Source organism: Heterodontus francisci, chromosome 26 (genome assembly GCF_036365525.1).
Source record: "Heterodontus francisci isolate sHetFra1 chromosome 26, sHetFra1.hap1, whole genome shotgun sequence".
Classification (NCBI taxonomy): domain Eukaryota; kingdom Metazoa; phylum Chordata; class Chondrichthyes; order Heterodontiformes; family Heterodontidae; genus Heterodontus; species Heterodontus francisci.
Window position 1 is genome coordinate 14,590,463 of NC_090396.1, and position 26,943 is coordinate 14,617,405.

The following is a 26,943-nucleotide window of genomic DNA, read 5'->3' on the forward strand; positions in this document are numbered from 1 at the left end:
ATACTAATCCTACTCTAATTCCATATTCCTACCACATCCCCAGCTGTCCCCATATTTCCCTACCACCTACCTATACTAGGGGCAATTTTTATAATGGCCAATTTACCTATCAACCTGCAAGTTTTGGCATGTGGGAGGAAACCGGAGCACCCGGAGGAAACCCACGCAGACACAGGGAGAACTTGCAAACTCCACACAGGCAGTACCCAGAATTGAACCCGGGTCGCTGGAGCTGTGAGGCTGTGGTGCTAACCACTGCCCCACTGTGCCGCCCACTGAGGCTGTACCCGGCGTTGTGATGTGGAGTTTCTTGTGAGACTGTACCTGGTCTTGTGATGTGGAGTTTCTGGTGAGACTGTACCTGGTGTTGTGATGAGGGGTTTCTGGTGAGGCTGTACCCGGTGTTGTGATGTGGAGTTTCTTGTGAGACTGTACCTCGTGTTGTGATGAGGGTTTTCCGGTGAGACTGTACCTGGTGTTGTGATGTGGAGTTTCTGGTGAGTCTGTACCTGGTGTTGTGATGTGGAGTCTCTGGTGAGACTGTACCCGGTGTTGTGATGTGGAGTTTCTAGTGAGACTGTACCCGGTGTTGTGATGTGGAATTTCTGGTGAGACAGTACCTGGTGTTGTGATGAGGGGCTTCTGGTGAGACTGTACCTGGTGTTGTGATGAGGAGTTTCTGGTGAGACTGTACCTGGTGTTGTGATGTGGAGTTTCTGGTGAGACTGTACCTGGTGTTGTGATGTGGAGTTTTTGGTGAGACTGTACCTGGTGTTGTGATGAGTGTTTTCTGGTGAGACTGTGCCTGGTGTTGTGATGAGGAGTTTCTGGTGAGACTATACCTGGTGTTGTGATGTGGAGTTTCTGGTGAGACTGTACCTGGTGTTGTGATGTGGAGTTTCTGGTGAGACTGTACCTGGTGTTGTGATGTGGAGTTTCTGGTGAGACTGTACCTGGTGTTGTGATGTGGAGTTTCTGGTGAGACTGTACCTGGTGTTGTGATGTGGAGCTTTTGGTGAGACTGTACCTGGTGTTGTGATGAGGAGTTTCTGATGAGACTGTACCTGGTGTAGTGATGTGGAGTTTCTGGTGAGACTGTACCTGGTGTTGTGATGTGGAGTTTCTGGTGAGACTGTACCTGGTGTTGCGATGAGGCTGGTTTTCAACGTGCCGGGCTCTGCCGGGGCTGCAGGCCGGGATCCTTCCATGGACACTCCCTCCTGTGAGTTCGTCCGTGAGATGGGCTCAGTCGACCTCTTCTTCTTCTGGAGGGCTTTCTGGATGGCAGCAGGGTCTGTCGGGAGATTGGCCAGCTGGTGGAACACGTTGCGCTTCCGAATGATGGCATACACCAAGTTTGAATTCCCTGTAAAAAGAACAAGTGGTCTCAGCTGGCACGTAGCCAAATCCAAGACAGGGTGGAAGGAGCAATCTCACCCAAGCCCTGATACAGTCATACCCTTCTCTGTTAGAATTATTTTAACAATTGTCCGATGTCATTGAAGATCCACAACATTTCCCTGGTTGGACTGTGGGTTGAAATACATACAACACCTGAGACTGGCTCCAGGATACAACTCGCAACACCCACCCAACTCCGACACTCACTCCCCACCCAAAAAAATTGTATTTCTTCAAACACTCCCAGAGCAGGTACAGCACGTGTTTATCTTTGGCCTCCTTATCTTGAGAGACAATGGGTAAGCGCCTGGAGGTGGTCAGTGGTGTGTGGAGCAGCGCCTGGAGTGGCTATAAAGGCCAATTCTAGAGTGACATGCTCTTCCACAGGTGCTGCAGAAAAATTTGTTTGTCGGGGCTGTTACACAGTTGGCTCTCCCCTTGCGCCTCTGTCTTTTTTCCTGCCAACTGCTAAGTCTCTTCGACTCGCCACATTTTCGCCCCGCCTTTATGGCTGCCCGCCAGGTACAGCACGGGTTAGATACGAGTAAAACTCCATTTATACTGTCCCAACAATGCGCCTCAGCTCCAATCTCACAAGATCACCTCCCACTATGCCAGTGTGACCTTATTTTCATTTCCAAAGATCATCAGTTTGCAGTGTCTCTGTGATCGTCAGTGTAGAATTACCGGCCTTTTATGCTATCTCTTAATCCTGCCCAGATTCATTTGGTTTCTTTTAAGGCCCCCTTTGACAACCAGAGTAATTTACAATACAATCTGCAGACAGTGAGAGACAATGCCCAGGAGATACTTACCATCAAACTGGTACTGGATGATGTTATTGAAGACCTCAAGAAGGAAGAAGACTAGATGGTGGTTCTGGGATGCTGTGAAGAGGAACCATGTTGTAGAGAAGGCTTCCAGCAGGTGCAGTAGTTTGTTTGCTGCAACCATGGACAAGCTCTTCAGATAGGGAGAGACTAGGATGAAAAACAGAGTGTGCTCAATTCATTCCAAGCCAATCCCTTTCCACCCCAATCCAATCCATACAGACATTTCTTTCATTCATTCTCAGGACATGGGTGTCATTGGTAAGGCCAGCATTTATTGCCTATCCCTTGTTGCCTTGAGAAGGTGGCAGTGGGCCTTCTTGTTGAACCGCTGGTAGCGGCTTGACACAACTGAGTGACTTGTTCGGCCATTTCAGAGGGCAGGTAAGAGTCAACCATGTTGGTGTGGGACTGGAGTCACATACAGTTCCAGACTGGATAAGGACAGTGCAGTTCAAATTGCAACATGCTCCCCCATCCTGTCATCACACAGTGTTGAAATGAAGGTTGATTAAATCCTGTCCAACTTTAACCCAGCCTTCCCTTAAACTCATCGTTCCCTCTGCAGTCTTCAGGCACCTTAAACTTGAGCTTGATGCAACTGCTACTGGCCTTCCCTCTCCTATTCCTGAATCTTGCTGAAGTCCTGGATCAGTGGCTTTGCCCTTCACTTGGGTTTCTCAACAGTTTAAAGAAAAGTAAAATGGTCACATTGGAAATTCAGCATTGAGAAATGAAATGTAGTCAATTCAGCAAAGGCTCTTTGGTGTAAGGGTCAGATTGACTGAGACTTGTGCAATAGTTTAAAATGGGCAATAGTGAATTGACGTCTTTCATCTCTCTAAATTCTCATTTCCACTGAAGAGAACAGAAATAAAAGTCAGGTGATGTAAAACTGGCTGTCGACGCGCCATCACCCATTTTCCAGGGTCCAGATTGACCCCGTTGTGTACTCATTCACAGTCTGATAATACATCAATCCTGTACAAGGAGTATTCGTAAACCTTTTTAAATGTGGGAATTTAGTTCCTAGATCCCGGCTCCACTCCACACAATTTTAATAGAATTTGCCCTGATGCCATTTATTTTATCCTTGTTATTACTTTTTCCCTCCCAAACAAAACAAACAATGGGATCTGTCTCCAGGTAATGGACAATGTGCAGTGATCAGTAGATCTCAGCCGGGTCAGCCACTGGAATGTAACAAATGGCCTCAGTGTCCCTAGTTAGTGAAGGAAAAGAAAGAAAACTCAGCTGGGTGTTTCCATTGCTCTGATCAGTACCCACATCGCCATTGGGAAATGCCTCTGTGGATGTTGAAGGTAGGGTCAGTTTGCTGGTGATGCTTCCATTGTGAAACAGCCGCCAAAGCTCTGTGTCTGGATTCACATAAGGATATTTGGCAGTGAAGGAAAGGGGACAAGAAAAATTTGAATCAACGCCACCCAGACCTCCCACTGACCAGATCTCCTTCCCAGTCCCCAACCTCACTCAAATCACAGCATGTAGGGTAAAACAAGTGACAGTGAAGTTCAGGAATAAGGAGAGGAGGGAAAGTAGCAGGTGGCAGCAAGTTCGAGTTCGAGTTTTAAAAGCCCAAAGACTGGATGGGAAAGCGGAGGCGAGTCTAAGGGAAGTATGAGTTAGAGCAGGAAAAGATACAATCGGCCTTCATTCAGCACAGAGTGAATGCAGGCGGGAGGAGTGTGTTTATTTTGAACTTTGAAGGAAATGGTTTGGAGTCTGGACATTGGACAGAAATATTCTGGATACAGAAGATCTGAAAATGATTAATGGTAATTGAATAATTCAACTGAATTGATGGGGACTAGGTACGATAGTGTCATGGGTACGTAAAGTTTAGACATTTCATGCTACTGTTACTGTTCACTTTATTTCAGGTGATAAGGACCCTGGAGCTGGACCAGGCAGCTCGTGTGCTGGCTTCCAGCTGGATCTGAGCTGGACCAGGCAGCTCGTGTGCTGGCTTCCAGCTGGATCTGAGCTGGACCAGGCAGCTCGTGTGCTGGCTTCCAGCTGGATCTGAGCTGGACCAGGCAGCTCGTGTGCTGGCTTCCAGCTGGATCTGAGCTGGACCAGGCAGCTCGTGTGCTGGCTTCCAGCTGGATCTGAGCTGGACCAGGCAGCTCGTGTGCTGGCTTCCAGCTGGATCTGAGCTGGACCAGGCAGCTCGTGTGCTGGCTTCCAGCTGGATCTGACGCCACAGGATCCACTTTCTGTTCAATCAGCACCACCTACTGTACATTCTGTGACGCTGCAATGACATCTCAACCTTCCAGATTCATTATAGGGTAGATTGTATGAATGGTCCAAGCTGAAAGACAGAAGTGTATCCCAGGAATTCGTGCCCTGTACAGTTTTCCATCTATTCGCTTTAATGCAGAGGACAATGTGCAGACAGCACTGGACCCTGTGCCCCAGTTTGCAATGTCACGCTGGCACTGAATGACATACAGTTGTAAAATCTGTCCCTATAATTGTAGAGTGCATTCGGGACTTCTTGTTTCTCTCCAGCTAAAGCCCAGATCAATAAGGTAACAAACAGTAAAAGAGAGAACAAAGTTTATCAGGATCAAAGAAAATATCTGCATGTCAGAGGAAAGAACTTACATTTCTATAGTGTCTTTCATGACCAAAGGACGTCCCAAAGCACTTTACAGCCAATGAAGTACTTCTGAAGTGTAATCAATGTTGTAATGTAGGAAACACAACAGCTAATTTTCACACAGCGATATCCCACAAACCACAATGTGATAATAACCAAATAATCAGTTTTACTGATGTTGTTTAAGGGATTAATATTAGTCAGGACACCAGAGAGAACTCGGCTGCTCTTTTTCAAAATAGTCATAGAGTCATAGAGTGATACAGCACCGAAACAGGCCCTTCGGCCCACCGAGTCCGCGCCGACCATCAACCACCCATTTATATTAATCCTACATTAATCCCATTTTTCCCTCCCACATCCCCACCTTCCCTCAATTCTCCTACCACCTACCTACACTAGGGGCAATTTTTTTTTTTTTACAATGGCCAATTTACCTATCACCCCGCAAGTCTTTGACATGTGGGTGGAAACCAGAGCACCCGGAGGAAACCCACGCGGTCACAGGGAGAACTTGCAAACGCCGCAAAGGCAGTACCCACAGCTGGAGCTGTGAGGCTGCGGTGCTAACCACTGCGCCATGGGATCTTTTACGTCCACCTGAGAGGGGAGACAGAGCTTCAGTTTAACATCTGATCCAAAAGACAACATCCCTGACAATGTAGCACTCCCTTAGTATTGCTCTGAAGTGGGGCTTGAACATACAATCTACCAACTCAGAGGTGAGAGTGCTACCATTGAGCCACAGCTGGTAAGGTAGCAAACATCTGCATGTAGGTTTCATACAACAGTAGGAGACCCAACCAACGAACCAAAACAAGAAGTGTTTCCTTGAGACATACCGTTAACAACGATCGTGAGCAGACAGTCAAACAAAGGCTGGAGGCGCTGGTGCCCACTTGTAATAATCTTGTGAAACACCTGTCACAAAAGAAAGATCAGTCAAAATGCCAAACAGATAACCCATACAAATAAACTCCCTGCCCCTTCCAGCACTTTGACTCCCTCTTACACAGCTGTTTCTCTCAGTATACACTCCCTCCCAATGGCATAAACCTCACCATGAAAGCCTTGCACCTCCAAGCTCTCAACTTCCTCCAGTCACACATTGCAGCTCCTCTGCTCTTCTGCCTCTCTTTTTGTTCCATCGTCAGTCACAGACCATCTGCTGTTGCTCTCCTGCACTCCCTAAACCCACCACTCCCCCAACCCTCTCCACCTCTGCCCACGTCTTTAGTCACCTACCCTCATCACTCACTCTTGTTTGATGTTCAATCTCTTCCCTCCTTTCTGAATTAACTTTCTGCTACATTAAGTGTAGGGAGAAGGGAATAGGGGGATACAGGATGGGGGGGGGGGTGAATGGGAAAGGTGGGAAGAGATAATCACAATGGAAAGAGACTCCTGCAGAGTTTTAATATAAACACAAGAAATGCTGGAAATACTCATCAGGTCTGGCAGCATCTGTGGAGAGAGAAGCAGAGTTAACGTTTCAGGTCAGTGACCCTTCTCCAGAACTGGCAAAGGTTAGAAATGTTTTAAGTAAATAAAGCATGGGTGGGACAAGAGATAACAAAAGTGAAGATGTTGATAGGACAAGGTCACAGAGAATAACTGACCAGAAGGTCATGGAGCAAAGGCAAACAGTATGTTAAGGGTGTGCTGAAAGACAAAGCGTTAGTGCAGAGAGGGTGTTAATGGACAGAAAAATGAACAGCCCTGGCCCAAAGCACAAACTTGAAAAAAAAGTGGGCAGGCACATGGTAAGAAAAATGAATGATGAAACAAACTGCAGAGTATAAACACCAGCATGGGCCAGTTGGGTCGAATGGCCTGTTTCTGTGCTAATTATGTCATTCTATTTGACATGTTTAATCATTTCAAAGAAAGAAGTAACTTGCATTTCTATTGCACCTTTGATGATCACAAGACACCCCAAAGCACTTTACAGCTAATGAAGTACCTTTGAAGTGTAGTTACTGTTATAATGTAGAAAACTTGGCAGCCAATTTACACACAGCAAGATCCAACATACACCAATGAGATAAGAGGCGGCACAGTGGCGCAGTGGTTAGCACCGCAGCCTCACAGCTCCAGGGACCCGGGTTCGATTCTGGGTACTGCCTGTGCGGAGTTTGCAAGTTCTCCCTGTGTCTGCGTGGGTTTTCGCCGGGTGCTCCGGTTTCCTCCCACATCCAAAAGACTTGCAGGTGATAGGTAAATTGGTCGTTGTAAATTGCCCCTAGTGTAGGGAGGTGATAGGGAATATGGGATTACTGTAGGGTTAGTATAAAATGGGTGGTTGTTGGTCGGCACAGACTCGGTGGGCCGAAGGGCCTGTTTCAGTGCTGTATCTCTAAATAAAAAAATAATCTGTTATTATTGATATTAGTTTGGTGATCAATGCTGGATAGGACACCGGGGACAATTGCCTGATAATCTTCAAGTTAGTGGCATGGGATCTTTTACGTCCACCTGAGAGGCAGATGCAACCTCAGTTTAACATCTCATCTAAAAGACAGCACCCCTGGCAGTATTAATTGGAATTTCACTAACTGGTTGCTCTGGGGAGTACACCCAAAGCTAAGTCTACAGCAGTACAGGTGTCTCAGCTGTACAGTGTGGCGGGAAAAGGAAGGTCAGAAAGGTATGACGGAAATCACACCTGCCAAATGGAAACATATTAATTTTATCATATGGAACACTACTTGAACCTTTTTTGCTGGATATTGAACTTGTTTAAAAGGACCACAGATTGATCAGGTAAAAACATGATTGCACATTTGCATTCTGAGAGACATGTGAATGGAGAGACAATGGGAATGCACACTGATTCAATTAACAAGATTGGTCTGGGCAATCATAATAATCAACCGTCTGTATAAGAGCCAGAGCTCCACACCCCACCGAGTGTGACTGCAGAACTTTGAGAATCAACAACCCTCGCAGACAATGCTGTTTCAAACAAATAACTGGTCACATGACTTATCTGCTGGCCAGACTTGAGACTGTTTGAATTGTGCCTCACAGAAATGTTTGAGCAGACTGCAACTGAACTGAAGGGAGAAAAGTCTCCGCTCTCTCTGTCTGCCTCTCTCTCTCTCTCTCTCTCTCAAGAAAAGCCCCAGGAACCCACGGCAGCAGCTTAAGCCTCAAGACAGAGGACCTCTTCAGCCTCTGGTACCAGAGAAGAAAGATTGAAAGTGTGCATTGGGCCCCAGCGAGAACTCCAAGACCACAATTTTGACCAAGGACTTTACAGCAAAACAAAAGATTCCAACTGAATTCCAGTTACTATTTCAAACACCCTCCCCCACTTAATTCTTTCTCCCCCTCTGTATCTATTTGTGTGTGTGTTTATATTGTATGCTTGCTAGCGTGGTAGCGTCGTGTATTTCAGTAATTCTAACTGAGTTACAGTGATAAGGCTAATAAACTTACATCTTTCTTGTTTAAACCTAAGAAAACCTGTCTGATTGGTTCATTTGCAATTACAATTAGAGTGCAGTGAGCAAAGGGCTCACTGAGGGGGTAAGCTAAAATCACTGTGCTTTTAATAGATAAATCTTGTTATGGCCAAACCAGGAAAGGGGCAAGAGAGGAGCCTGAGGCCCCTTCCTCACCCGGTCGTACAAAAGCAATACAGAATCCCCTATCACTAGTTAGGGGAACAGACAGACATTTCTGCAGCCACAGAGGTGACTCCAGGATGGCATGTTGGTGCCAGTATCAAGAGTATAATTGAGTAGCCGCAGAACACTCTGAGGGGAGAGGGTGAACAGCCAGACATCATGGTCCATATCGGTGCCAACGACATAGGAAGAAAGAGGGATGAGGTCCTGCAGGCAGATCTTTGAGAGTTAGGAAACAAATTAATAATCAGGAGCTCAGCTCAAAGGTAGTAATCTCTGGATTACTCCCGGTGCCACATGTTAGTGAATATAGAAGTAAGAGAATAGAGATGATGAATGGCTGGACAGATGGTGCAGGAGGGCGGCAGTGGGACCGGGGTAGGACCTGGACAAGCCAGATGGGTTGCACCGCATCAGGACCAATATCGTGGCAGGGAGGCTTGCTCGTGCTATTGGGGGGTGGTTTAAACTAGCTTGGAACGTCAGCGCCGATTCAGAAGGGAGCAAAGCTCGAAATAGAAGGCAGAAAATTAAGAGTGTTTGGAAGGCAGAGGAAACAAAGGCTAGAAAATAGACAACAAAAGAGTTCGACAGTGCTTAATAATATAAACTTCAATGCAAGGAGTCTAGTGAATAAGGCAGATGAGCTGAGGACACAGACAGACCCTTAGAGATATGTCATAGCTATTACTGAAATGGGGCTTAAAAAGGGCAGGAATGGCAGCTCAGTATTCCTGGTTAGAGGGTTTTCAGATGCGATGAAGTGGGGGATAAATAAGGGGGGCGGAAAATAGCAATATTGGTTAAAGAAACAATCACAGCTGTAAGGAAAGATCATATGCTAGAAGTATCATCAAATGAGGCCACATGAGTTGAACGGAAGACTGCAAAAGGGACAATCACACTGCTGGGAGTATACTACAAACTCCCTAACAGTCAGAGAGTGATAGAAAAAGCAAATATGTAGGCAAATTGATGAGAAGTGCAGAAAAAGGGGAGTAATCTTAGGGGCTTTCAACTACCTTAAGATTACCTAGGATAAATTCAATGTAAAAGGTACAGAGGGCAGAGAATTCTTAAAATACATTCAGGAGAACCTTTTTAGCCCGTACGTAGTAAGACCAACAAGAGAAGGGGCTTAAAAACAGAAAGTGTTGGAAATACTCAGCAGGTCTGGCAGCATATGTGGTGAGAGAAACAGAGTTAACGTTTCAGGTCTGTGACCTTTCGTCAGAACTGGCAAAGGTTAAACATGTAATAGGTTTTGAGCAAGTGGAAAGGGGGAGGAGGAAGAGGAACAAAAGGGGTGTGTGATAGGCCGGAGGGCAGGAGGGATTAAATAACAGATTTTACAGAACAAAGGCAAAGGAAGTGCTAACAGTTGTAGTAAAAGACAAAGCATTAGTCCAGAGAGAGTGTTAATGACACATAAGAGAAGGGGCAGTTCCAAAAGTTAGTTTTAGGGAATGAAACTGAGCAGGTGGAAAGGATATTTGACTGGTAGTGATCATAACCCAGTTATATTTATTGTAGGTATGGAAAGGGACGAATACAGACCAAGAGTAAAAGTTTTAAGTTGGGGAAAGGCCAATTTTAATAAGTTGAGATGTGATTTGACAAAAGTGGACAGTATCAGACCAGTGGGAGGCATTCAAGGAGAAGATAGACAGTGTTCAGAACAAATATGTTCCCACAAAGAAAAAGGGTGAGATTCCCAAATCTAGAGCCACTCGATGTCAAGGAGGATGACAAAAAGGGAAGCTTATATCAGATATCAAGAGCTCAATACAGCAGAAGCCTAGAGGAGTATCGAAAGTGCAGGGGTGAAATTAAAAAGGAAATTAGGAAAGCAAAGAGAGGGCATGAAAAAATATTGACAAGTAAAGTCAGTGAAAGCCCAAAGGTGTTTTATAAATACATAACGAGCAAGAGGATAACTAAGGAAAGAGAAGGGCCTATCAGAGACCAGAAAAGGTAACTTATGTGCTGAAGCGGAAGACGTGGGCCACGTTTCTTAATAAATATTTTGGGCCTGTCTTCACAAAGAGGGGGATGATGCAGACATTGTCGTTAAGGTGGAACATAGTGGGAGAGGAAATATTGAGGCGTTTAGCATTTTTGAAAGTGGATAAATCTCTTGAAATGTATTCCAGCCTGTTAAGAGAAGCCAGGGAGGAAGTAGTGGAGACTCTGATCATCATTTTCCAATCCTCTCTGGCTACAGGCATGGTGCCAGAGGACTGCTAACACCGTAACATTGTTTAAAAAGGGAGGAAGCGATAGACCGAGTAATTGCAGGCCAGTCAGCCTAACCTCGGTGGTGGGCAAATTACTGGAAAAAAATTCTGAGACGCAGTATAAATCGTCATGTACAAAGGCATGGATTAATCAAAGACAATCAGCATGGATTTGTTAGGAAATATCATGTCTGACTGCCTTGATTGAATTTTTTAAGGATTTCACAAGGAGGGTCAATGAGGGTAGTGCATTTGATGTAGTCTTCATGGATTTTAGCAAGGCTTTTGATAAGGTCCCACAAGGCAGACCGGTCAGAAAATTAAAAGCCTATGGAACCAAGGGAAAGTGGCAAGTTGGAACCAAAATTGGCTCTGTGGCAGGAAGCAAAGAGTTATGATCGACGGGTGATTTTGTGACTGGAAGGCTGTTTGCAGTGGGGTTCCGCAGGGCTCAATATTAGGTCCCTTGCTGTTTATGGTATATATCAATGGTTTAGACTTAAATAAAGGGGGCATGATTAAGAAGTTTCCAGATAATATGAAAATTGGTTGTGTGGTTGATAGTGCGGAAGAAAGCAGAAGACTACAGGAAGATATCAATGGACTGGTCAAGTGGCCAGAAAAGCGACAAATGGAATTCAATCCAGCAAAGTGTGAGGCAATGCATTTGTGGAGGGCAAATAAGGCAAGGGAATACATAATAAATGGTAGGATACCGAGAAGCGTAGTGGAACAGAGGGATCTTGGAGTGCATGTCCACAGATCACTGAAGGTAGCAGGACAGGTAGATAAGATGGTTAAGAAGACATACTTTCCTTTATTAGTTGAGGCATAGAATGTAAGAACAGAGAGGTGATGCTAGAACTGTATAAAACACTAGTTAGGCCACAGCTAGAGTACTGCATACAGTTCTGGTCACTGCGCGAGAGGAAAGATGTGACTGCACTAGAGAGGGTACAGAGGAGATTTGCGAGGATGTGGCCAGGAATGGAGAATCTTAGCATTGAGGAAAGAGTGGGTAGGCGGGGGCTGTTTTCTTTGAGCACAGGAGGCTCAGGGAAGACTTAATTGATGTGTATAAAATAATATAAAATTCAGGGGCTTAATTAGAGTGGATATAGAAAGGACATATTTCCCTTAGTGGAGAGGTCAATAACCAGGGGGCATGGATACTGCAAAGGCTATGGGCCCCATCAAAAGAGAATCTAACCATCTCCCCTTAATGTTCAATGGCATAACCATCGCTGGATCTCCCACCTCAACATCCTGGATGAGAAACTGAACTGGACCAGCCACATAAATACTGTGGCTACAAGAGCAGGTCAGAGGCTAGGAAGTCTGTGGCAAGTAACTCACCTCCTGACCCCCAAAGCCTGTCCACCATCTACAAGGCACAAGTCAGGAGTGTGATGGAATACTCTACACTTGCCTGGATGGGTGCAGCTCCAACAACACTCAAGAAGCTCAACACCATCTAGGACAAAGCAGCCCACTTGATTCGCTCTCCATCCACAAACATTCACACCCTCCACCACCGATGCACAGTGGCAGCAGTGTGTACCATCTACAAGATGCCCTGAACAACTCACCAAGGCTCCTTCGACAACACCGTACCAAACCCACGACCTCTACCATCTAGAAGGACAAGGGCAGCAGATGCATGAGAACACCACCACCTCCAAGTTCCCCTCCAAGCCACACACCATCTTGACTTGGAACTATATCGCTATATCACTGTCACTGGGTCAAAATTCTGGAACTCCCTCCCTAACAGCACTGTGGGTGCACCTTCACCACATGGACTGCAGCGGTTCAAGAAGGCAGCTCACCACCACCTTCCCAAAGGCAATTACGAATGGGCAATAAATGCTGGCCTAACCAGCGATGCCCACATCCCATGAACGAATAAAAAAAATTGGTAGAAGGATTAGAGGGGAGTTAAGGAGAAATATTTTCACCAGAGGGTGGTGGACGTCTGGAACTCACTGCCTGAAAGGGTGGGAGAGGCAGAAATCCTCATCACTTTTAAAAAGAACTTGGATACATGAAGTGCCGTAACTTATAAGGCTACAGACCAAAAACTGGAAAGTGGGATTGGACTGAATGGCTCTTTTTCAGCCGGCATAGACATGATGGGTCAAATGGCTTCCTTTGGTGCCATAAATTTATATGATTGTGTGTGTCCTGGCCAGTGTTTATTTCTCGGCTAACATCACTAAAACAGACTCTCTGGTCAATATGACATTGCTGTTTGCGGAACCTTGCTGTGTGAAAATGTTTGCTGTATTTACATGCATGACAACAATGACTACATTTCAAAAGTACTTAATTGACTGTAAAATGCTCTAGGATGTCCTGAAGTTGTGAAAGGCACTATAGAAATATTTCTTTCTTTTCACTTCCATATATTTTTTTAAACTGAATGCAAATTCTCAAACTACTGAGCTGGGTTTTGAACTCATATTCTCTGGATTACTAGTCCAGTAACATAACCATTACACTAACATGCCCTTGACACATACTATGATAAGAAGATCAGCATGTGTTCCAGTGAAGACTGGGATGTCCATGGGCACACGGACTGAGTACGGTTTGTTCAGTCGGACGCCAAAGTTGCGCTCTCCACTGAGAAGCAGGAGGATGAAGACCCCGATGTGCATCAAACCCACTCGAGCTACAAAAGGAAAAACAATCGTCAGATTCAAATCATTCTATTTATTCCCCCTTCTTTCTGTCAGTTCCATCCCTGCATCCCCCACAAAAACATCCACTCTTTACTGGAGAGCAGATCTCCACTCTCAGTGTCTCCTTCGTGGCAACAGGACATCTGACAATGCAGACACCGTAGTCAAGCCCAATCCGGCCACACTCGCATACTTTCCAGCAGGATCAATGGACAGTGATCAGGAGCAGGAATACTTGTCGACAGTCTCCTCGGGCCACTGAGGCCAATGGGAATGCTCCACTTGCTGTCCCACAGAGATCAGCACACAACAGGGATCACATCCGGGGCCTTCCTTTCTTCACCTACTCATTGGGTTGATGCTCGGTTATTGATGGGCAACTTACTCAATTTGTTAACAGATTTGGTTTATAAAAAATCCATTCTTACAATCACATTCCTTTCAGAGCTGCAGGTACATTTTCACACCATATTGTACACTCTACAGACAGGCAGGACAGCCTAACCTGATACACTGACCTACCTTCTGCCCTTCAAGTTAACTGACTTGCTGTGCATTTCCAACATCCCTGTCTTTGAGATTTAAAGCATTTACTATTTTTAGTTTCGGTCACCATCCCTCTCACAAAAGCAATGCCTGCCAGGTGAGAAATTCCATAGCTTCAGGTCAGTAAATGTTGAATATGGCGCCAGAGAGAGATGCAGAGGAATTGGTCACAGGACAGGCAGCTCCTTAGTACACTGCTCACACTGCCACCTCTCGCTCCCTGACCCTGCCGATTCATCCCCCCTGACCCTGCAGATTCATCTCTCCCTGACCCTGCCGATCCATCTCTCCCTGACCCTGCAGATTCATCCCCCCTGACCCTGCCGATCCATCTCTCCCTGACCCTGCAGATTCATCCCCCCTGATCCTGCAGATTCATCTCTCCCTGACCCTGCAGATTCATCTCTCCCTGACCCTGCAGATTCATCTCTCCCTGACCCTGCAGATTCATCCCCCCTGACTCTGCAGATTCATTCCCCCTGACCCTGCCGATTCATCTCTCCCTGACCCTGCAGATTCATCCCCCCTGACTCTGCAGATTCATTCCCCCTGACCCTGCCGATTCATCTCTCCCTGACCCTGCCGATCCATCTCTCCCTGACCCTGCAGATTCATCCCCCCTGACCCTGCAGATTCATCTCTCGCTGACCCTGCAGTTTCATCTCTCCCTGACCCTGCAGATTCATCTCTCCCTGACCCTGCAGATTCATCCCCCCTGACTCTGCAGATTCATTCCCCCTGACCCTGCAGATTCATCCCCCCTGACCCTGCAGATTCAACGCCCGACCCTGCAGATTCATTCCCCCTGACCCTGCAGATTCATCCCCCCTGACCCTGCAGATTCATCCCCCCTGACCCTGCAGATTCAACGCCCGACCCTGCAGATTCATTCCCCGACTTTGCAGATTCATTCCCCCTGACCCTGCAGATTCAACGCCCGACCCTGCAGATTCATTCCCCGACTTTGCAGATTCATTCCCCCTGACCCTGCAGATTCATCTCTCCCTGACCCTGCTGATTCATCTCTCCCTGACCCTGCTGATTCATCCCCCCTGACCCTGCAGATTCAACGCCCGACCCTGCAGATTCATTCCCCGACTTTGCAGATTCATTCCCCCTGACCCTGCAGATTCATCTCTCCCTGACCCTGCTGATTCATCCCCCCGACCCTGCTGATTCAACCCCCCGACCCTGCAGATTCATCCCCCCGACCCATCCCCCCGACCCAGCCGATTCATCCCCCCTGACCCTGACGATTCATCTCCCCCCGACCCTGCCGATTCATCTCTCCCTGACCCTGCCGATTCATCCCCCCTGACCCTGCCGATTCATCCCCCCGGACCCTGCCGATTCATCCCCCCGGACCCTGCCGATTCATCCCCCCTGACCCTGACGATTCATCTCCCCCTGACCCTGACGATTCATCTCCCCCCGACCCTGCCGATTCATCCCCCCTGACCCTGACGATTCATCTCCCCCCGACCCTGCCGATTCATCTCTCCCTGACCCTGCCGATTCATCCCCCCTGACCCTGCCGATTCATCCCCCCGGACCCTGCCGATTCATCCCCCCGGACCCTGCCGATTCATCCCCCCTGACCCTGACGATTCATCTCCCCCTGACCCTGACGATTCATCTCCCCCCGACCCTGCCGATTCATCCCCCCTGACCCTGACGATTCATCTCCCCCCGACCCTGCCGATTCATCCCCCCTGACCCTGACGATTCATCTCCCCCCGACCCTGACGATTCATCTCTCCCTGACCCTGCCGATTCATCCCCCCTGACCCTGACGATTCATCTCCCCCCGACCCTGCCGATTCATCTCTCCCTGACCCTGCCGATTCATCTCTCCCTGACCCTGCTGATTCATCCCCCCGACCCTGCCGATCCATCCCCCCGACCCTGCCGATCCATCCCCCCCGACCCTGCAGATTCATCCCCCCGACCCATCCCCCCGACCCAGCCGATTCATCCCCCCTGACCCTGACGATTCATCTCCCCCCGACCCTGCCGATTCATCTCTCCCTGACCCTGCCGATTCATCCCCCCTGACCCTGCCGATTCATCCCCCCTGACCCTGCCGATTCATCCCCCCGGACCCTGCCGATTCATCCCCCCCGACCCTGCCGATTCATCCCCCCGACCCTGCCGATTCATCTTTCCCTGACACTGCAGATTCATCCCCCCCCGACCCTGCCGATTCATTCCCCCGACCCTGCCGATTCATTCCCCCGACCCTGCCGATTCATTCCCCCCGACCCTGCCGATTCAACGCCCGACCCTGCCGATTCATCCCCCCCGACCCTGCCAATTCATCCCCCTCGACCCTGCCGATTCATCCCCCCCGACCCTGCCGATTCATCCCCCCCGACCCTGCCGATCCATCCCCCCGACCCTGCCGATCCATCCCCCCCGACCCTGCAGATTCATCCCCCCGACCCATCCCCCCGACCCAGCCGATTCATCCCCCCTGACCCTGACGATTCATCTCCCCCCGACCCTGCCGATTCATCTCTCCCTGACCCTGCCGATTCATCCCCCCTGACCCTGCCGATTCATCCCCCCGGACCCTGCCGATTCATCCCCCCGGACCCTGCCGATTCATCCCCCCTCACCCTGCCGATTCATCCCCCCCGACCCTGCCGATTCATCCCCCCGACCCTGCCGATTCATCTTTCCCTGACACTGCAGATTCATCCCCCCCCGACCCTGCCGATTCATCCCCCCGGACCCTGCCGATTCATCCCCCCGGACCCTGCCGATTCATCCCCCCTCACCCTGCCGATTCATTCCCCCCGACCCTGCCGATTCAACGCCCGACCCTGCCGATTCATCCCCCCCGACCCTGCCAATTCATCCCCCTCGACCCTGCCGATTCATCCCCCCCGACCCTGCCGATTCATCCCCCCCGACCCTGCCGATTCATCCCCCCCGACCCTGCCGATTCATCCCCCCCGACCCTGCCGATTCATCCCCCCGGACCCTGCCGATTCATCCCCCCGACACTGCTGATTCACTGGAGCGTTTTCCAGCTGATTCCCATTGACTTCAGTTTTGCTGGGGCTCCTTGATGCCACACTCGGTCAAAAGCTGCCTTGATGTCAATGGCAGTAACTCTCACCTCACCTCTTGAGTTCAGATCCTTAGTCCAAGTTTGAACCAAAGCTATAATGAGGTCAGGAACTGAGTGGCTCTGGTGGAACCCAAACTGAGCGTCAGTCAGCAGGTTATTGCTGAGCAAGTGTCACTTGATAGCACTGTTGACGACCCCTTCCATTACTTTGCTGATGATCGAGAGTAGACTGATAGGATGGTAATTGGTCGGATTGGACTTGTCCTGCTTTTTGTGTACAAGACATACCTGGGAAATTTTCCACATTGTCAGGTAGATGCCAGTGTTCTAGCTGTACTGCAACAGCTTGGCTAGGGGCGTGGCAGGTTCTGGAGCACAGGTCTTCAGCACTACAGCAACGATGTCGTCAGGGCCCATAGCCTTTGCCGTTTTGTCATGTCACATGGAGTAAATCCTGACCTTAGCAATCCACCACGCCTGGGAGACCCGAGTCAGCACCCTTACCTGAGTCTGAAGCTTCTGGATTCAAGTCCCATCCCAGGACGTGAGCACAGAAATCCAAGCTGACATTCCAACACAGTACTGAGGGAGTGCTGCACTGTCGGAGGTGCTGTCTTTCGGACAAGATGACAAACCAAGGCCCTATCTGCCTTTGAAGAACAGGAGTTTTCTCCCCAGTGTCTTGGCCAATATTTATCCTTCAATCAACATCACAAAAGTAGATAATCCTGTTATTATCAGGTTACTGCTTGTGGGAGCTTGCCATGTTTCCTACATTACAAACGTTACGACACTTCAAAAATACTTCATTGGCTGCAAAGCAATTTGGGAGGTCCTGTGGTTGTGACAGGTGCTATATTAATGCAAGTCTTTATTTTCTTTCTCTACTTATAATGGTCAGTTGGCTGCTCCAGTTCCTGCTCCCTGCTCCTCCACTGGCTGTTCCAGTTTCTGCTCCTTGCTCTTCCACTGCAGCTCCAGTTCCTGCTCCCTGTTCTTCCACTGGCTGTTCCAGTTTCTGCTCCTTGCTCTTCCACTGGCTGCTCCAGTTCCTGCTCTCTGTTCTTCCACTGGCTGCTCGAGTTCTGCTCCCTGCTCTCTGTTCTTCCACTGGCCGCTCCAGTTTCAGCTCCTTGTTCTTCCACTGACTGCTCCAGTTTCTGCTCCCTGCTCCTCCACTGGCTGCTCCAGTTACTGCTCCCTGTTCTTCCACTGGCTGCTCCAGTTCCTATTCTCTGTTCTTCCACTGGCTGCTCCAGTTCCTATTCTCTGTTCTTCAACTAGCTGCTCCAGCTCCTGCTCCCTGTTCTTCCACTGGCTGCTCCAGTTCCTGCTCTCTGTTCTTCCACTGGCTGTTCCAGTTTCTGCTCCTTGCTCTTCCACTGGCTGCTCCAGTTCCTGCTCTCTGTTCTTCCACTGGCTGCTCCAGTTCCTGCTCTCTGTTCTTCCACTGGCTGCTCGAGTTTCTGCTCCCTGCTCTTCCACTGGCTGCTCCAGTTTCTGCTCTTTGTTCTTCCACTGGCTGCTCCAGTTTCTGCTCCCTGCTCCTCCACTGGCTGCTCCAGTTACTGCTCCCTGTTCTTCCACTGGCTGCTCCAGCTCCTGCTCTCTGTTCTTCCACTGGCTGCTCCAGTTCCTGCTCCCTGTTCTTCCACTGGCTGCTCCAGTTCCTGCTCCCTGTTCTTCCACTGGCTGCTCCAGTTCCTGCTGTCTGTTCTTCCACTGGCTGCTCCAGTTGCTACTCCCTGTTCTTCCACTGGCTGCTCCAGTTCCTGCTCTCTGTTCTTCCACTGGCTGCTCCAGTTCCTGCTCTCTGTTCTTCCACTGGCTGCTCCAGTTCCTGCTCCCTGTTCTTCCACTGGCTGCTCCAGCTCCTGCTCCCTGTTCTTCCACTGGCTGCTCCAGTTCCTGCTCTCTGTTCTTCCACTGGCTGCTCCAGCTCCTGCTCCCTGTTCTTCCACTAGCTGCAGCTATTCCTGCTCCTCGCTCTTCCACTGGCCGCTCCTGCTCTCTGTTCTTCCACTGGCTGCTCCAGTTCATGCTCCCAGTTCTTCCACTGGCTGCTCCAGTTCCTGCTCCCTGTTCTTCCACTGGCTGCTCCAGTTCCTGCTCCCTGTTCTTCCACTAGCTGCAGCTATTCCTGCTCCTCGCTCCTCCACTGGCTGCTCCAGTTCCTGTTCTGCTCGTTCAGTCTCATCATACTCACTGGTACTGCAGATTTAACGCACTGGCTATGAACTGATCTTTTTTTATAATAATTGGGAGCATTGCTGTCGTTGCTTTCTACAGCATTCTGTGTGAATGGTTTGGAAATGTGCAGCAAGAACTGGTCAGACCTGTTTCACAACCAACATTTACTTGCCACAGAATTTGGCCTTCAAGTAGCACAGAATTCCTGGAGCACTGACTCATACTGTTCAGGGCCTGCAACCATCATACAACAGCAAAATACTGTAGATACTGGAAAACCAAAATAAAAACAGAAAATGCTGGAAATACTCAGCAAGTCTGGCAGCATCTATGGAAAAACAGAGTTAATGTTTCATTAGATGAAAGGTCATTGACCTGAAACATTAACTGTTTCTCCACCGATATTGCCCGGCGTGCTGAGTATTTCCAGCATTTTCTGTTTTTGTACCTGTGACTGCAATGTTGTGTTGGGAAAGTTTTGGCAGCAGCTTCATTTCAACACTGAGCAGTAACATTACAGCTTCAGTCAACACTTGGGTAGTCTCTGGAGATGAGAATTTTGAACGGTACTGGTGGGTACACGTTTATCACTGAATAATATTGGAGTACAGCACTGGTGGATACAGCTATGTCACTGTATAACACTGGGGTACAGTACTGGTGGGTACAGGTCTGTCACTGTATAACACTGGGGTACAGTACTGGTGGATACAGCTATGTCACTGTATAACACTGGGGTACAGTACTGGTGGATACAGCTATGTCACTGTATAACACTGGGGTACAGTACTGGTGGATACAGCTATGTCACTGTATAACACTGGGGTACAGTACTGGTGGATACAGGTCTGTCACTGTATAACACTGGGGTACAGTACTGGTGGGTACAGGTCTGTCACTGTATAACACTGGGGTACAGTACTGGTGGATACAGGTCTGTCACTGTATAACACTGGGGTACAGTACTGGTGGGTACAGGTCTGTCACTGTATAACACTGGAGTACAGTACTGGTGGGGACAGGTATGTCACTGTATAACACTGGGGTACAGTACTGGTGGATACAGCTATGTCACTGTATAACACTGGGGTACAGTACTGGTGGATACAGGTCTGTCACTGTATAACACTGGGGTACAGTACTGGTGGGTACAGGTCTGTCACTGTATAACACTGGGGTACAGTACTGGTGGGTACAGGTCTGTCACTGTATAACACTGGAGTACAGTACTGGTGGGGACAGGTATGTCACTGTATAACACTGGGGTACAGTATTGGTTGGTACAGGTATGTTACTGTATAACATTGGGGTACAGTACTGGTGGGTACAGGTCTGTCACTGTATCACACTGGGGTACAGTATTGGTTGGTACAGGTATGTTACTGTATAACATTGGGGTACAGTACTGGTGGGTACAGGTCTGTCACTGTATAACACTGGGGTACAGTACTGGTGGGTACAGGTCTGTCACTGTATAACATTGGGGTACAGTACTGGTGGGTACAGGTCTGTCACTGTATAACATTGGGGTACAGTACTGGTGGGTACAGGTCTGTCACTGTATAACACTGGGGTACAGTACTGGTGGGTACAGGTCTGTCACTGTATAACACTGGGGTACAGTATTGGTTGGTACAGGTATGTTACTGTATAACACTGGGGTACAGTACTGGTGGGTCTGGAACTGGGATGAGAACAACATGAAACAAAGAGTACAGCACAAAGCAAGCATGCTACTGTGTGAGTGGTTTGGTGGTGTATCGGTGCTGATACATTAACCCAGCGATGTTGGTATAGGATCTGTGTGTAGAACTAAACCGGGTCTGTTCTTTACTCTAAGTACAATACAAGCTATCATTATTGAGTTCTGATGTTGTTATCATTTACTCTCAGCTCCTCTCTTCTGTTATCTGACAATGGCCAGTGTTCGTCCAAACCACCATCTCTTGATCCTCTAAAGATTGACGTACCCTTCGCAAACACAATCCCACCTCCCTCACTGCAATCGAGACTCTCACCACCGCCTGCTCTGCTTGATGTATTGTTGCTCCTGAGCTCTTCGTGCCATAATACGCTAGTGTGCGGCTCCCCAACACGAACACCAGAATAATCCTCAAAGATTTCTGAGGCAGTTGGAACTGGCAGCTGCACCAGCACGGAATCTGTGCCAGATCAATGTAACATCAGTCCACCCCACCTCCATCGACCCAGACTCTTCAAACCCAAGCTTGGTGTCCATTGAACATGACTTTTATTTTCCATTCATGGGAAGTGGAGGTTCTGGTGAGCTGCCTTCTGGAATACAACTGGATGGCTTTCCAGGCCATGTCAGAGGGCAGTTTGCTGTGGGTCTGGAGCCACATAGGGCAGACTGGGTAAGGACTGGTAAATTCCCCAGCTGCCATGGTGGAATTTGAATTCAGGTCTCTGGATCATTAGTCCAGTAACATAACCACTATGCTACCGTACCCCTGCATGACTTACGTACAACCAAACAAAATTAACAGTCATGAAAAGACTAGCTGGTCCATCAAGCCTGCACCATACTCCTGATGGCCGGAGCTTTATAACTAAATACTTCCTCCCTCCCATTCCCATGTAATCTCCTGGGGGACTTCCCGATATGCCTCATCACTTTTTACCCTACCCAACTACATGTTGGCTCCCTCGCTGTCAGCTTTGAACTTTCACCTCAGCTGCTTAGTGGGTAAGGAAAGTTATCAGGCTGTGTAGGTGCAGAGTGTGGGTGAGAAGGTCGCTTACACTGGTCTGCTCTGGCATCATTCAGGTAATACAGGATGGGCACCAGGATATCCAGCACATCACTGCTCTTCAGCGCATAGAAGAGAAATTTCTGGAAAAGGAGAAATCCAGAACAGTCATTGAACGTAGAATCAAAGAACTATCTCACACAAGAGAACACCATTCAAGCTGTTGTTAGAATCATAGAGCTGCACAGTCCAGGAGGGGAACACTCAGGTCATCAAGCTCTAACAAAGATCAATCCCAGTCATCCCCATGCCCCCCATTCTTAGCCCATATTCAAGCAATTTTTCTAATTCAAGTATTTATCCAATTCCCTTTTGAAAGCTACTATTGGCTGAGTATCCCCAGCCCTATCAGACAGTGGATTGCAATTTTTAAACACTCACTGCGTAAAAAGGTTTTTTCCTCACGCCTCTGGTACTTTTGCCAATCACCTTAAATCTGTGCCCTCTGGGTTATCAACCACTGAAAACAGTTTTGCTTTATATACTCTTATCTAAATCATTCGTGATTTTATCAAATCTCCTCCGAGCCTTCTCTGCACAAGAGAACAACCCCTCCAATCAATCCATGTAACCATAATCCCTCATCCCTGGAATCATTTGAGTAAATCTCATGTGCACCTTCTCTAAAGCATTCATGTTATTTCTAAAGTGTGGTGCCCAGGATTAACACAATACACCAGACCAGTGCTTTATATAGCTTTAAAATAGCTTTCTGGCTTTTGTGCCCTATGCCTCTAGTTATAAAGCCCAGGATCCTATACGCTTTATTAACTTGCCTGCCACCTTCAAAGATTTGTGCACAAACACCCCCAGTTCTCCTGTGATGAACTGTGGTCCCACCCAGAGGCCTGATTTTACACAGCCCCAGTTTCCTGCCTTCTCACCAGCATTTGAATATTGCTCTTTATTTAATTCCCAGTATGCATTTGAATGATGGAATCAATTTAACATTGATCACCACTTGTGGTGCAGCACACCATATTCTGAGAATGAATAAATCTGGTAATTTGTGACTTGGCGCCAGAGAAAATGACCATGAAGGCTACTTGGAATATTGTAAAGCTTGAACTAGTTCACTAAATTACCTCAAGTAGAGGGCCTGCCACAAACTATTCAGCCAGGCTGACACATAACGACAGAGCCACTCAATAATTTCAGTGCCGGTCTCTCCCCGTGTATTTCAGTGACGGACTCTCCCCGTGTATTTCAGTGCCGGACTCTCCCCGCGTATTTCAGTGCCGGACTCTCCCCGCGTATTTCAGTGCCGGACTCTCCCCGCGTATTTCAGTGCCGGACTCTCCCCGCGTATTTCAGTGCCGGACTCTCCCCGCGTATTTCAGTGCCGGACTCTCCCCGCGTATTTCAGTGCCGGACTCTCCCCGCGTATTTCAGTGCCGGACTCTCCCCGCGTATTTCAGTGCCGGACTCTCCCCGCGTATTTCAGTGCCGGTCTCTCCCTGTGTATTTCAGTGCCGGACTCTCCCTGTGTATTTTAGTGCCGGACTCTCCCTGTGTATTTCAGTGCCGGACTCTCCCTGTGTATTTCAGTGCCGGACTCTCCCTGTGTATTTCAGTGCCGGTCTCTCCCTGTGTATTTCAGTGCCGGACTCTCCCTGTGTATTTCAGTGCCGGACTCTCCCTGTGTATTTCAGTGCCGGACTCTCCCTGTGTATTTCAGTGCCGGACTCTCCCTGTGTATTTCAGTGCCGGTCTCTCCCTGTGTATTTCAGTGCCAGTCTCTCCCTGTGTATTTCAGTGCCGGTCTCTCCCTGTGTATTTCACTGCCGGTCTCTCCCTGTGTATTTCAGTGCCGGTCTCTCCCTGTGTATTTCAGTGCCGGACTCTCCCTGTGTATTTCAGTGCCGGACTCTCCCTGTGTATTTCAGTGCCGGACTCTCCCTGTGTATTTCAGTGCCGGTCTCTCCCTGTGTATGTCAGTGCCGGTCTCTCCCTGTGTATGTCAGTGCCTGTCTCTCCCTGTGTATTTCAGTGCCAGTCTCTCCCTGTGTATTTCAGTGCCATTCTATCCTTGTGTATGCAGCAGGAACATTTACTGCCCTCTCACCTTGTTGAAGTCACAAAGTTTCCAGAAGAGGACTAGCAGCTCCTGATGGAACTGAATTTTCTTGGTGGAGTTGGGTAGGTAGGTCTGGAGCAATGGGTTATTTAGCAGACGAGCCAAGCCCTTCAAAATGAACTGGAAATCCTGGGCAGTTAAAGACAAAAATACACATCACCTTTTCTGACAAACACACTGATTCATCAGAGTAGTTTACAGACAGCCTCCCCATCACTGCTCAATTCATTGCACTGTTATTCCACACACTCCCTTGTGCAACATCTTATATAATCCAGACAGTTCTACTACAAAACACATTGAACAGTGGAGCTCCTAATCTGCACAGTTCCAGATCACATGACCCTCCGCCTCCATTCCCAGTTCTATGTGCTATCACCAGTACTGGTTTAGAGATACAGCACTGAAATAGGCCCTTCAGCCCACCGAGTCTGTGCTGACCATCAACCACCCATTTATACTAATCCTACACTAATCCCATATTCCTACCACATCCCCACCTGTCCCTATATTTCCCTACCACCTACCTATACTAGGGGCAATTTATAAAGGCCAATTAACCTATCAACCTGCAAGTCTTTGGCATGTGGGAGGAAACCGGAGCACCCGGAGGAAACCCACGCAGACACAGGGAGAACTTGCAAACGCCACACAGGCAGTACCCAGAATTGAACCCGGGTCGCTGGAGCTGTGAGGCTGCGGTGCTAGCCACTGCGCCACTGTGCCGCCCAGCATTGTCCAGCATTGTCCCCTGTGCGATATCATCAGTACTAGTGTCCAGCACTGGTCCCTGTGTGATAAACCTCTTTGCCTCTCTCTCTCATTCTTTCAGCCCCTCCTTAACATTTAACTCTTTGACCAAACTTTTAGTCACCTGTTTTAATATCTCCTTCTTTGGATTAGCGCCAATTTTTGTCTGATTGCTTTCCTATTATTACTGTTATAAGTGCCCAAAACCACACACTGTAGTTTACCTGTGGCCTAACCAATGTCCTGTATGAATTTATCACTGGGGAGAAGAGCAGAGTAAATGTTTCAGGTGGATGACCTTTCATCGGAAGTTCTGATGAGCAGATCAGTGTTGTGACCCTTGCTTTTCCTGATATATATTAATGACCAAGACCTTGGTGTACAGGGCACAATTTCAAAGTTTGCAGATGATACGAAACTTGGAAGCATTGTGAACTGTGAGGAGGATAATGTAGAACTTCAAAAGGACATAGACAAGTTGGTGGAATGGGCAGACAGTCAGCAGATGAAGTTCAATGCAGAGAAATGTGAGGTGATTCATTTTGATAGGAAGAACATGGTGAGACAATATAGAATAAAGGGTACAATTCTAAAGGAGGTGCAGGAACGGAGGGACCTGGTGTATATGTGCATAAGTCATTGAAGATGGCAGAACAGGTTGAGAGCGCGGTTAATAAAGCACACAATATCCTGGGCTTTATTAATAGAGGCACAGAGTACAAGAGCAAGAAAGTTATGTTGAACTTGTATAAGACACTAGTTCGGCCTCAGCTGGAGAATTGCGTCCAGTTCTGGGTGCCGCAATTTAGGAAAGACGTGGGGGCATAGCAGAGAGTACAGAAAAGATTCACGAGAATGGTTCCAGGGATGAGGAATTTCAGTTATGAAGATAGATTGGAGAAGTTAGGACTGTTTTCCTTGGAGAAGAGAAGGCTGAGAGGTGATTTTATAGAAGTGTTCAAAATCATGAGCGGTCTGGACAGAGTAGATAGAGAGAAACTAGTGAAAAGATCAAGAACGAGAGGGCACAGATTTAAAGTATTTGGTAAGAGAAGCAAAAGTGACATGAGAAAAAACTTTTTCATGCAGCGAGTGGTTAAGGTCTGGAATGCACTGCCTGAGAACGCGGTGGAGGCAGGTTCAATTATATGAAAAGGAAGAATGTGCAGTGTTATGGGGAGAAGGCAGGGGAATGGATCGAGGGAGCTGCTCTTTCAGAGAGTTGGTGCAGACACGATGGGCCGAATGACCTCCTTCTGCGCTGTAATGATTCTGTGATGAAAGGTCATCAACCTGAAATGTTCACGTTGCTTTTCTCCCCACAGATGTTGCCTGACCTGCTGAGTATTTCCAGCACTATCTGTTTTTGTTTATAGATTTCAGCTAGTGCCCTGTTAGTTCAGTTGGTTAGAGTGTGGTGCTAATAACGCCAAGGTTGCAGGTTCAATCCCTGTCTGAACCATTCTAGGGCCACTTCCTTAAGTACTCTGGGATGCAGACCATCAGGCCCTGGGGATTTATCAGCCTTCAATCCCATCAATTTCCCCAACACCATTTCTCTACTCATACTGATTTCCTTCAGTTCCTCTCTCTCACTAAGCCCTGTGTTCCCCAACATTTCTGGTATGATATTTGTGTCCTCCTTTGTGAAGACAGAACCAAAGTATGCATTTAGTTGGTCAGCCATTTCTTTGTTCCCCATAATAAATTCCCCTGTTTCTGACTGTAAGGGACCTACATTTGTCTTCACCAATTTATTTTCTCTTCACATACCTGTAGAAACTTTTACAGTCAGTTTTTATGTTCCCCACAAGCTTGCTCTTGAACTATATTTTCCCCTTCTTAATCAATCCCTTGGTCCTCCTTTGCTGAATTGTAAACTGCCCCCAATCCTCCAGTCTGTTGTTTTTTCTGGCAAATTTGTATGCCTCCTCCTTGGATCTAATGCTATCTCTAATTTCCCTTGTAAGCCATGGTTTGGCTACCTTTCCCATTTTACTTTTGCGCCAGACAGGAACGAACAATTGTTGCAGTTCATCCATGCGCTCTTTAAATGTTTGCCATTGCCTATCCACCGTCATCCCTTTAAGTAACATTTCCCAATCCGTCATAGCCAACTCGCG

General features: G+C 48.0%; 1 protein-coding gene across 1 annotated transcript in view; it reads right to left on the reverse strand.

The window, feature by feature from the left end:
* The window catches only part of LOC137384186 (protein HID1), a 181,151-nt gene that overhangs the window by 66,912 nt on the left and 87,296 nt on the right, over nt 1–26,943 (reverse strand). Inside the window, exons 9-14 of the mRNA XM_068057826.1 lie at nt 24,059–24,199; nt 21,986–22,076; nt 13,249–13,400; nt 5,700–5,778; nt 2,217–2,381; nt 1,139–1,366 (exon numbers count right to left, since the gene is read on the reverse strand). Coding sequence (XP_067913927.1) covers nt 1,139–1,366; nt 2,217–2,381; nt 5,700–5,778; nt 13,249–13,400; nt 21,986–22,076; nt 24,059–24,199 — 856 coding nt within the window. The remainder of the gene's footprint in view (nt 1–1,138; nt 1,367–2,216; nt 2,382–5,699; nt 5,779–13,248; nt 13,401–21,985; nt 22,077–24,058; nt 24,200–26,943) is intronic.